Here is a 12,128-nt window from a genome sequence, read left to right on the forward strand (position 1 = left end):
TTTCATAACATTTAATTAAAGCTCTCACTGGATATGCACCGAGGTACTTCAAAGATCCTTCAATTTTTCAATGTTTTATGAGTATATTTTTACTCTGAAAGCCTCTTTTCAAAAGTGATGATACATACAGTTTATTGTTAGTGATATAGGGATCTGTTACATTAAGTATTAGTGTTTCTCTTTGAGAAGTTTTCCCTCACTGTGAACGCTTCAGTCGCTACTCATTACTTATTTATTAATAAGTCTTTAATCCCCAATCAAAGCAAAACATCATGCTGAACAGTTTTCATGTTAGGCCTCATTACTTTACAGAAACTCCAATTACGAGCTAATCATCACCTATTGCAGGAGCTTGAGACACAAAATGGTTTTGTTTAGAGGAAATGTAAGGAATGTGTTTCAAAACTAGACTGATTGGGTTCACCGCACCGGAAATTTGAGTGTAACATGAATAATGGAACTTTTCATTTTCATGTAAATGAGAAGAATCTCCTGCAAGAAGACGCAGCAAAAGGTCGACTTCGATAAAGAAATGCATGAATGTATAAAGCGCAACCTCAATCTATACCGGTCAATAACTGATCCTTATCTGCTCTTAGAACTTTCTGGTCCTCCTTTTTTAATTTTAACATCTAATTAGCTGTCACAACGCAGCGATCATTTGGAGGACACAGCAGCGATGCTGATCTATTCAGCTCTATGAAAATAAAGGCTGACCTCTCATGCTGCAGGCTAATTAAATAAACCTAATAAAAAGCAAAACACGTAATGCTATTATTATAAAATGTACATTTACTGGGATTCAAAGACTAATGCCAGAAGGCGCTTAGCTCCAAATGTAAAGAGAATTATAGTTTGATGTGATTTGCATACATGTCGCAAAGCACAATGATATACATCCATCCATCCATCCATCCATTTTCTACCGCTTATCCGGGGCCGGGTCGCGGGGGCAGCAGTCTCAGCAGGGATGCCCAGACTTCCCTGTCCCCAGACACTTCCTCCAGCTCCTCTGGGAGGATCCCAAGGCGTTCCCAGGCCAGCCGAGAGACATAGTCTCTCCAGCGTGTCCTGGGTCTTCCCCGGGGTCTCCTCCCAGTGGGACATGCCCGGAACACCTCCCTGGGGAGGCGTCCAGGAGGCATCCTAAACAGATGTCCGAGCCACCTCAGCTGGTTCCTCTCGATGTGGAGGAGTAGCGGCTCTACTCCGAGCTCCTCCCTGGTGACTGAGCTCCTCACCCTATCTCTAAGGGAGCGCCCAGCCACCCTACGGAGGAAGCTCATTTCGGCCGCTTGTATCCGGGATCTTGTCCTTTCGGTCATGACCCAAAGCTCATGACCATAGGTGAGGGTGGGAACGTAGATTGACCGGTAAATCGAGAGCTTCGCCTTTCGGCTCAGCTCCTTCTTCACCACGACGGACCGATACAACGACTGCATCACTGCAGCCGCTGCACCGATCCGCCTGTCAATCTCACGCTCCATCCGTCCCCCACTCGTGAACAAGATCCCAAGATACTTGAACTCCTCCACTTGGGCTAGGGTCTCTCCACCAACCTGGAGGGGGCAAGCCACCTTCCTCCGGTCGAGGACCATGGCCTCGGATTTGGAGGTGCTGATCCTCATCCCTGCCGCTTCACACTCGGCTGCGAACCGCCCCAGTGCATGCTGTAGGTCCGGGTTCGATGAAGCCAACAGGACAACATCATCTGCAAAAAGCAGAGATAAAATCCTGTGGTTCCCGAACCGGACCCCCTCCGGCCCCTGGCAGCACCTAGAAATTCTGTCCATGAAGATTATGAACAGAACCGGTGACAAAGGGCAGCCCTGCCGGAGTCCAACATGCACCGGGAACAGGTCCGACTTACTGCCGGCAATGCGGACCAGACTCCTACTCCGGTCATACAAAGACCGGACGGCCCTTAACAAGGGGCCCCGGACTCCGTATTCCCGGAGCACCCCCCACAAGACACCACGAGGGACACGGTCGAATGCCTTCTCCAAATCCACAAAACACATGTGGACTGGTTGGGCAAACTCCCACGAACCCTCGAGCACCCTATGGAGGGTATAGAGCTGGTCCACTGTTCCACGACCAGGACGAAAACCGCATTGTTCCTCCTGGATCCGAGGTTCGACTATCGGTCGGATCCTCCTCTCCAGTACCCTGGAATAGACTTTCCCGGGGAGGCTGAGGAGTGTAATCCCCCTATAGTTGGAGCACACCCTCCGGTCCCCCTTTTTAAACAGGGGGACCACCACCCCGGTCTGCCAATCCAGAGGCACCGTTCCCGACCGCCACGCGATGTTGCAGAGACGTGTCAACCAAGACAGTCCCTACACATCCAGAGACTTAAGGTACTCAGGCCGAATCTCGTCCACCCCCGGTGCCTTGCCACCGAGGAGCTTGCCAACCACCTCAGTGACTTCAGCTTGGGTGATGGACGAGTCCACCTCTGAGACCTCAGCCTCTGCTTCCTCCACGGAAGACGTGGCGATGGGATTGAGAAGGTCCTCGAAGTATTCCTTCCACCGTCCAACAATATCCCCAGTTGAGGTCAGCAGCTCCCCACCTCCACGGTAAACAGTGTTGGCGGAGACCTGCTTTCCCCTCCTGAGGCGCCGGACGGTTTGCCAGAATTTCTTCGAGGCCGACCGATAGTCCTCCTCCATGGCCTCCCCGAACTCCTCCCAGACCCGAGTTTTTGCCTCCACAACTGCTCGGGCTGCAGTTCGCTTGGCCTGCCGGTACCCGTCAGGTGCTTCGGGAGTCCCATGAGCCAGCAAGGCTCGATAGGACTCCTTCTTCAGCTTGACAGCAGCCCTTACTTCCGGTGTCCACCACCGGGTTCGGGGGTTGCCGCCACGACAGGCACCGGAGACCTTACGACCACAGCTCCGAGCAGCTGCTTCGACAATGGAGGTGGAGAACATGGTCCACTCGGACTCAATGTCCCCAGCCTCCCTCGGGACATGAGAGAAGCTCTCCCGGAGGTGGGAGTTGAAAGCCATGCTGACAGAGGGTTCCGCCAGAAGTTCCCAGCAGACCCTCACAACACGTTTGGGTCTGCCAAGTCTGTCCGGTTTCCTCCTCCGCCAGCGAATCCAACTCACCACCAGGTGGTGATCGGTCGACAGCTCTGCCCCTCTCTTCACCCGAGTGTCCAAAACACGCGGCCGGAGGTCAGATGACACGACAACAAAGTCGATCATCGACCTCCGACCTAGGGTGTCCTGGTGCCAAGTGCACTTATGGACACCCCTGTGCTCGAACATGGTGTTCATTATGGACAAACTGTGACTAGCACAGAAGTCCAATAACAGAACACCACTCAGGTTCAGATCGGGGAGGCCGTGCGATCCAATCACCCCCTTCCAGGTCTCACTGTCGCTGCCCACGTGGGCGTTGAAGTCCCCCAGTAGAACAATGGAGTCCCCAGTCGGAGCACTGTCCAGCACCCCTCCCAGGGACTCCAAGAAGGCCGGGTACTCTGCACTGCTGTTCGGCCCGTAAGCCGAAACAACAGTGAGGCACCTATCCCCGACCCGAAGGCGCAGGGATGCAACCCTCTCGTTCACTGGGGTGAACTCCAACACATGGCGGCTGAGCTGTGGGGCTATAAGCAAACCCACACCAGCCCGCCGCCTCTCACCGCGGGCAACGCCAGAAAAGTGGAGAGTCCAGCCCTTCTCGAGAGGTTGGGTTCCAGAGCCCAGGCTATGTGTGGAGGTGAGCCCGACTATATCTAGCCGGTACCTCTCAGCCTCCCTCACAAGCTCAGGCTCCTTCCCCGCCAACGAGGTGACATTCCATGTCCCTAGAGCCAGTCTCTGTGTCCGGGGATCGGGTCGCCGGGCACCCTGCCGTCGGCTGCCACCCAATCCACACTGCACCCGGCCCCTACGGTTCCCTCGGTGGGTGGTGAGCCCACCGGAGGTCAGGCCCACGTCGTCCGTTCGGGCTGAGCCCGGCCGGGCCCCGTGGGCAAAGACCCGGCCACCAGGCGCTCGCTTACGAGCCCCAACCCCAGGCCTGGCTCCAGGGTGGGGCCCCGGCTGCGCCATACCGGGCGACGTAACGACCTTTGTTCTTTTTCTAATCATAGGGGGGTTTTGAACTACTCTCAGTCTGGCCCGTCACCCAGGACCTGTTTGCCATGGGAGACCCTACTAGGGGGCATAAAGCCCCCCGGCAACATAGCTCCTGGGATCATGCGGGCTCTCAAACTCCCCCACCACGTTAAGGTGGCAGTTCTAGGGGGAGAATGATATACATGTTGATCTCATTGTTCTTACAGTAAAACTCTGATTCTAATTAATTTATCACTGCAGAAAGTAGAAAGGCTGAGGATCATGCAGGCAGATTAAACATGGCCACAGATGAAAAGTCCATACACCATTTGCTGTCACTCAGACCAGAAATGTCTGCATGCCATTATTTCAGAGTTTATTGTCTAGTATTAGTTCTTTTATGATGTGGAAAAGTCCAGGAAACACGCAACAAAATGTGACGCCAACACTCCTGTTGAATTACTGATATTAATATGAATAATGTGGAACTGAAACAATATGTGTGAAACCAGACAGATTAACATGCTGGACAAATATTATAAACATGCACATGAGAAAAATTAGGTCAATAAGGCCTAAAGCCTTTTTAAATTATATATTTCTAACATGAGCTTCATTTTCAGGAATATACAGTTTTCTGCAGACAGTCCAAGCCTGAAAGCTGCTGCTGGAAATACCTGAGGACATCTAATATGTTCAGAGCGCTGAGTAGGATCGGTGGGAAAGGGTCTAATAAACAGCCTGAGGGTGAACATACAGCAAAGTTAAACAACGTAAATGGCAACCTAGTGGTAGCAAGTACGTAATATATAACAAAGTGATAATGCTATATATAAATGTTCCTTTTGGAGTATCTTTGGAATGTGCAGGCCTCATGTTTGCCTTCATCTGCTAAACATGCTGCTTATTATCAGTTCAGTTCACTGAGTTAAAGCAACACTAAGGAACTTTCAGTTTTCAGTGATTTTGGCGGCGCCAGTGGACAAAAGCGGTAGTGTTTTGCCTGAACGAACACTACAGTTCCCATGAGGCCTAGCGCATGGCGTTGTAAAATGCTGCTCCCGGAGGCGTGCTGTCGGACTGAACTCGCCTACATTTGTTTCCAGTGGCTGTGTGAAGGATGGATAATGACGAGGTAATGAATCTGAATGAATCTAATGGTGGCTAAACAATGTTATATTGTGATGTGACGCATGCCATAAAGCAGTCCGCACATTTGGAGTTTTTTAGTGTGCAGGGTTCCTACCACCCTCCTCACAGCTGCTCAGTCCAAGTGAAAGCAATACTGACCCCCTCAGCCCGTGACAGAGGGGTCATTCAATTAGTTGTAAGCCGATGTATCATCACAAAAGATATTAAAATGTTTTATTAAGGTTGAAAAGTTCCTTAGTGTCGCTTTAATGTTTTCTTGTCTGCATTGGAGAAAAAGTCCCAAAAATTTCTGTTCTGACATTTTTTACAGCTGTGTGCATGTATGCATGAAAGGAAACATGCAGTGATTTTTTTGTTGTTGTTGTTGTTGTTGGTCACATCTACACTGATAAAATGTGATGTGTCTCAACAGCTGCAATAAAAAACATTAAGAAAAAAAAACAGGAACAAAGTGGAAAAGAATTGAGACGGATGCTTTAAAGTGCTGATGATGTCTGCAGTTGAAGGCATTTATATATAATCTGTGTTTCTGCTGCTAATGCTCCGTCTTTAAAGATGCTAATGGTGTGGGAGCAGGTCATGCACGAGTAAGTCCGCACGCAGATTGTGTGATTGGAAGCCATCGCCAGAATTTCTGAATTTAGATTGCATTAATGCTTTCCCGCTTTGATCAAACTTCATTCATATACTTTCCTGTATCTGCGTTTATGCAACTGCTCTCTGTGTGCTCCTTTGAACTCCGCTGAACAAAGGGATGGTGGAAAAGACAGGCCACATAATAATACAGGGCGAAGAGGAACGCGGGGAAAAAAAAGGGATAAACTGATGCTGTTATGACAAAGATCCTAATCAGGACGGGAACAAAATCGGAGAGCAGAGAAGCAGCTGGAAGTTCAAACTTTAATAAGAGCTTTTTGTCATCAATATTACAAGCATCTCCTCTGCTCTGCCCTCTGTCCACATTACTGCAGTTTGTCATCCCTCTCATCGGGCTGCTCAGAGCTTCTGCAGGACATTTTCACTCTGCTTCACTCTCCTGAGTGTGTGATGTGCGTCACACGCTCTGGCAACTGCGCCTGCTAGTGTATATCTCTGTGTGTGCAAGTGTGTGTGTGTGTGTGTGTGTGTCCTACCCTGCTAAAATCCAGCAGATGAAAAGTGCGTGTATGTGTGTGCGGTTACGTATGAGGCGAACACGGATCCATCTGCTCTGATACACTGACCAGCAATGACTTGTCTGTCTGCCAGAGTTTCATTTAAGGAGGATCAATCCAATCTATTCTCCCGGGTCTCTAACAGCCAGCTTCGGACTGAGAACCAGGTAGCAGAATGGCAGCCGAACACAAAGGCTGCTTCATGCGGGAGGAAGACGAGAGGAACGGGAAGGAGAAGAATAATGACAAACAAGCAGGGGGATTAGTTAGAAAAGATTTCTGAATAAAAGGGAACAGAGGAGGAAAAGACTCAGTGCAGAGAACGGAGAGGAGATAAGAGAAGTAGTTGAAAAGACGGGAACTGAAAGGAGAGTGTAATCTGAGGTGTGTGGATGTGTGACGGCAGCAATCACAGCCACTGTTGTTGCGGAGTTTATTTGGCGGAACTACAACTGGCATCTGTCTATGGTCAGTTCCTTCAGTCAGACAATGGGCCTGCGCGCGCGCGTGTGTGCGCGCGCGTGCCGGCGCTTTGCAATGCACGACCACATCTGTTCCGTTGTGCGCCAGCAATTTGCTGCGTGTGTGCACTCAGGGGCAAAACTGTTGAGAGGCCCGCCACACCTCTTCCAGCCCTCTTTCACTTCGTACAGTTCCATCAGTGCTAAGGCGTCGTAATTACCCGCATTAGTGTTTTCTCTTGGGAGAGGACACGCAAACACACACACTCTCCCACACAAGCTAAAGCGCACAAAAACATAATACATTCGCACAGCAACCTATTTGGTTTTTGAACAAATTCACATTCCTTGTTTGTTTTTTCAGACATTTTGCACACAAAGACAAACACACACGGGCAACAACTTGTTTCACTGTTTAACACTGCAGGAGAAAGACTGGCACACACACACACACACACACACACACACACACCTAGAGCATGTATGTATGTGATGAATATAAATTGCTCATTGCAAAGAAAATAGATTATACATAAAAAGGGATGCTCCCTTTATCCTCGCCTTGTTAGAACCAATTCTGAATTCATGGTGCATGTTCCTCTCCTTGTTTGTGACAGACACACACACACACATGTACACACACACACACACACACACACACACACACACACACACACACACACACACACACACACACACGCACAACCAACTGAAGGGGTACGCTTTGCCTTTTTACTGCAGAAAGGTTCCACTTTCATCATTTCCTGTTTGTTTAAGGTTGTGTGACCAAGTCTATTACACAGAGTCGGAATAGAATTAGAAAAAAAAGAAGAAACTATTTCACACGCATCATGGCATGTTCTACATTTCACTAAATTGGTTTCATGCCTTTTGGAAAACATCTCTGGATTTGCAGTTGGGCATCACAGAGCATATTGCAGAGCATGTGTTTGATAAAGCTGGTAGCAGCGACTGTGCAGCCCCGCCGTGCCTGTGAGCGTGCGCCGTGTGCTCTTACCTCTGCGTCTCGGCACTGTACTGACCCCTGCCCACTTGATTGACGGCGCAGAGTCTGAACTGGTAGGTTCTGGCAGGCGTGAGCCCGCCCACCGATACCTCGGTCACCGCGGGATCGACCTCTGATAGGTAGACCTTCCATGGAGAGTCTAGACACGAGACGTAAAGATTAGAGGCTGATAATATCTGGCTGAGGCAGGACAAACAAAGACACAAGAACACTCAGGGACAATAAATCAAACAGAAAAAGGGGGAGGAATAGATAAAAGACGCAAAGTAAAGAGAAAGAGGAGGTGATGGAAAGAATTCTAAAGAAAGGAAGTCGCTGAGAATGCAACAAGAAAGTAAGTTTAAAGGAATGAAGAATAATAAAGAAGCACAGATGTTGTGGTATATTGCTGCCAGCTTGTTGCCAGCTTATCTTTCAGTCTTCCTGCCGATGATACCGTGGACAGATGCACTATTATCCCTGTTATTGTGCCAGCCACATGTGGATCTCTGTAAGTGAGAAGGATCGTGGACATTTTTCAGCAAACCCAGCATATTAGACGCGATGAGTCATGAAAATATATTTACAGCTGGCCCTCCGCTCTAAAACAACATCCAAATAATTCCAATAAATATCAAGCATGGAACAGGCAAAAAAAAAACCCTCTGATCCATTCCTTACTGGCTGGATTCATCCCTCACTGAAATCGACCAAACATTTAAGCTCTCTGCATTCTTCATCTTTCCCTTTATCTCTACCCTGTTATTCCCCGGTGTCACATTTCGTCTTCCCTCTCCCATGATAGCACTTTTCTCCTCTCTTTCTCTCTGCCGTTATTTTCCTGTATTTTTGTGCTTGTGAGACGGCAGCTGTAAAATAGTGACAGGAAAAAAAAAAACTCAAAAAGACAAAAAAAAAATAAAACTTCAAGTCACACTTGTGGTGCTGCTCCTATTAAAATGAGGATTAACATTTGATATTTGCTCATCAATCCAGCTCCCACATTTTCTGTGCCAAGAGCTCGGCTGTGCATGTAACGCTCAGCGCCCAGCATCCTTAGCTTACAGCAGGAGTGAGCAGCTCTCCAGCCGTCTCTCTCCAATCTGTTCTCTCGTCATACTTTCCCTCAATCCTGCGTTTCCTCCTTTTTTTCTTTCTCCTTTCTTATTTGACAGGGAGCCAGCCTGCTGTTACAACATCTGGGGTGGAGAGGGGGTGGGTGAGAAGCAAAGAGAACGAGCGAGAAGGGGTAAAGGCAGGGTGAAGGAAGAAAGAATTTATTTATAAGGAACCTGCATGTACATTTACACAACAGCACAATCTTCCACATGCCTGTAAAGGAGCGCCTGTCAGTGACTGGTAGACAGCGAGGAAGCAGCTGTTTGCTGCTCAGAAGCTATCAAGTGTGCTCAGAGATGGACGTGGACATATGCATGAACACACACAAGCAAGCACAGCTCTACATACTGTTCTCAGAGAGCTCCAGCAGGTAGTGGAGAAGCGGGGAGTTCCCATCGAAGGGGCGCAGCCAGGACAGCAGGACGGAGCGGGAGTCGGAGTCGTTGAGGCGAGCCGTCAGGGAGCGAGGAGAGTGTGGCAACTCACTGAGCACAAAAACACACATGAAAACTTTTAGTTTCTAAAGCAAACCTGTGATCAGAGGTTTCCAGGTTCGAATCCCACAGCTGACCGGTTACCGTGGTGTGTTTATGAGCAAGTCTTTTGACCCTGAACTTCTCAAAGCTGTGCAATGCTCCTGAGACATAGGTGAAAAGCAGGGACCAAATTTCATTGTACATTTATCATATATGTCACAAAAAAAGCTTTCTTTCTTTCTTTCTTGGAAATTCCCATTAATACAGTCATCCCTCACTCGTCTCCAGCTGGTTCAAAAAGCTGCAGCCAGACTTTGAACTGGAGCACAGAAGAGGAAACACATCACTCCCATCCAGGCTTCCCTCCATCAGCTGCCTGCACACTTCAGAGTTCATTTAAAGATTCTTTTATTTGTTTTTAAATCCTTGAATGGTCTCACCCTGCCTTACCTCTCTGATCTGCCCGTGCCTCACGTCAGCTGATCAGCTGCTCCTGGAGGCACCGAGGTCCAGAAGGAAACTCAGAGGGTCAGATCTTTGTATTGTTTTCATAAATTGTGGAGTGAGCTACCGCTGAGCATCAGACAAACCCCTTCACTGTCCAATTCTAAAGTTAATCTTAAAACCCATTCTTATTCCTTGACTTAACCCAGTTTGAGAATCTGCTCCTGTCCTATTGTTACCATTACACTGTTTCATTGTATTTTTATTCTGTTATTACATACACAGATTTTTATGACTATTTGCAGCAGTGATTGTTATAAAATGTTTTATAAATAAAGTTTCATACACTGAATGCTTCCCAATAGGCAAAGAGCTCCTGTGTGAGATCCTCTACCGGGGACAATGTGGGCTTTACTGCCGGACGGCACTTTGGCATGTCCATGACAAGTGTCACCAAACCACCGGCACCAATGGACCGCCGGAGGACGAAATGTCTTAACCACCTTAACCAGTCTCATAAACTTAACACAAAGTACGCAACACAACAACAACAACAACAACAACAACAACAACAACAACAACAACATCAAAAGCAGCTAAAAGGAAACAAAGGAGAAACTCTTCAAGCACCTTCAAAAAGTCAATTTGTTGCATGCATCAAGTATGAGAAGATCATAAAGATTCCCACTGTGACATTGAATGAAGGTTCATGACACCTTACAATAAAAAAAAGAGTAAAAACACAATATGTTTTAGTATTTATGCAGTTGGATCAAAAAGTCTCAAGGTGTACTTGAAGGGGAAAGAAGTCATGAATAAGTATACAACTCTTTAACGTGCCTAAGATAAGAGAGGAGTGGCTCCACAACAAGTCAGAGAATACTAATACGCCATGCAGCCACAACTATTATCATGCTGATGTAGAAGAAGAGCAACAGAGAGTTGGGGAAAAAAAAACCAACAAAAAAAAAAAAAACATTCAGCTGAATTCAGAGAAAAGTCACAGCTGGATTTCCGAACAGGAAAACATGAAGTGAATTCTCGACTTAAAGGAAAGTGGACTCCTTTCCTGATGCAGGGAGATCACAGTGATTAGCACAATAACTGACAATAACTGACAGTGGAAAATTGTTATGATCAGAACTACTTCTACAAGGTGGCTGGATGGATGGACTGGCGGAAAGAGACAGTCTGACACTTCTTCAGCGAGACTAGAGTGAGAGTCTTCTTCATCGCTACACTGTGCAGGTCACAAATAATGTGGTGGTCGTATTGTGTTTCATTGTGTTACGAAAGTTTTCTGAAGAGTAGAGAAACCTGTGCACTGACTGCACTTTCTAATAAATGTGACACAGACCTTTAAAATGCACATATCCTGAGACCTGGTCATCGACAGATCTGAAGCAAGAGAGGTACAACTACCTGTCAAGAGCTTTAGGCTGAAAAGGAAATTATGATCAGAAAAAATCTAATCACACTTTACATTATTCTGAAGAGGAGGAGTAGATATTCATCTACACAATTTCATGCTGGAGGATGTAAATGTAGATGGAAGCGATATATTAGAAAGTTTTAATGATGTATTGATGAACTTTTCATTATCACACGAATCATCATATGAACTGTATTCAGGAGCATGCAAAGCCTCACAACTAAAATAGCTGTAGATTGAACATTTTAGTCATTGACCATTTCTGCAGAATCGTTTTAGTATTTTAAAGTTACGTTTAGAAGACAACAAAGAGATGCACAGTGTAACGACTATGACCGCCTGACTGACAAAGGGCTAAAGTTAATTTAGCGTTACTTAAGAAGCAATCATGAGGAGGACATATTTATTATTAAGGAGCTGACAACAACCGGCGTTTAATGAAAAATGTAAATCATGAACCAACTGTGACACAGACAGTTTAGACCGTGCACCTCTCTGACATTAACATTTGAATTTTTAATCTGTAATAAAAAAAAAAGAAAAGAAAAAGAAAAGCATTGCATTACAATTAAAAGACGACGATAAAATACCAGCACATTTCTGTAATTGGAGCTGCAATAACATTGAATAGCTAAATTATGCAAGGCTGATAAAAAGCATCCAGGACAATTATTCTATTAGGAACATCTTCGCTGTGCCACTCCCAGTCAGAAATAATAAACTCCAAGGGAAAAATATTATATAAATGCTCATAAGATCAGAGTAACTTCAATGTGGCTCTAAGCATTTGGCTGGACTCATTCTTGGCTGC

General features: G+C 46.8%; 1 protein-coding gene across 3 annotated transcripts in view; it reads right to left on the reverse strand.

The window, feature by feature from the left end:
• The window catches only part of LOC115389579 (protein sidekick-1-like), a 300,042-nt gene that overhangs the window by 83,555 nt on the left and 204,359 nt on the right, over positions 1–12,128 (reverse strand). For all 3 annotated transcript variants that reach the window (XM_030092998.1, XM_030092999.1, XM_030092997.1), the window contains 2 exons: positions 9,314–9,450; positions 7,859–8,006 (listed from right to left, as the gene is read on the reverse strand). In XM_030092998.1, the coding sequence (XP_029948858.1) occupies positions 7,859–8,006; positions 9,314–9,450 (285 nt within the window). The remainder of the gene's footprint in view (positions 1–7,858; positions 8,007–9,313; positions 9,451–12,128) is intronic.

The sequence above is a fragment of the Salarias fasciatus genome, chromosome 6 (assembly GCF_902148845.1).
Source record: "Salarias fasciatus chromosome 6, fSalaFa1.1, whole genome shotgun sequence".
Classification (NCBI taxonomy): Eukaryota; Metazoa; Chordata; class Actinopteri; order Blenniiformes; family Blenniidae; genus Salarias; species Salarias fasciatus.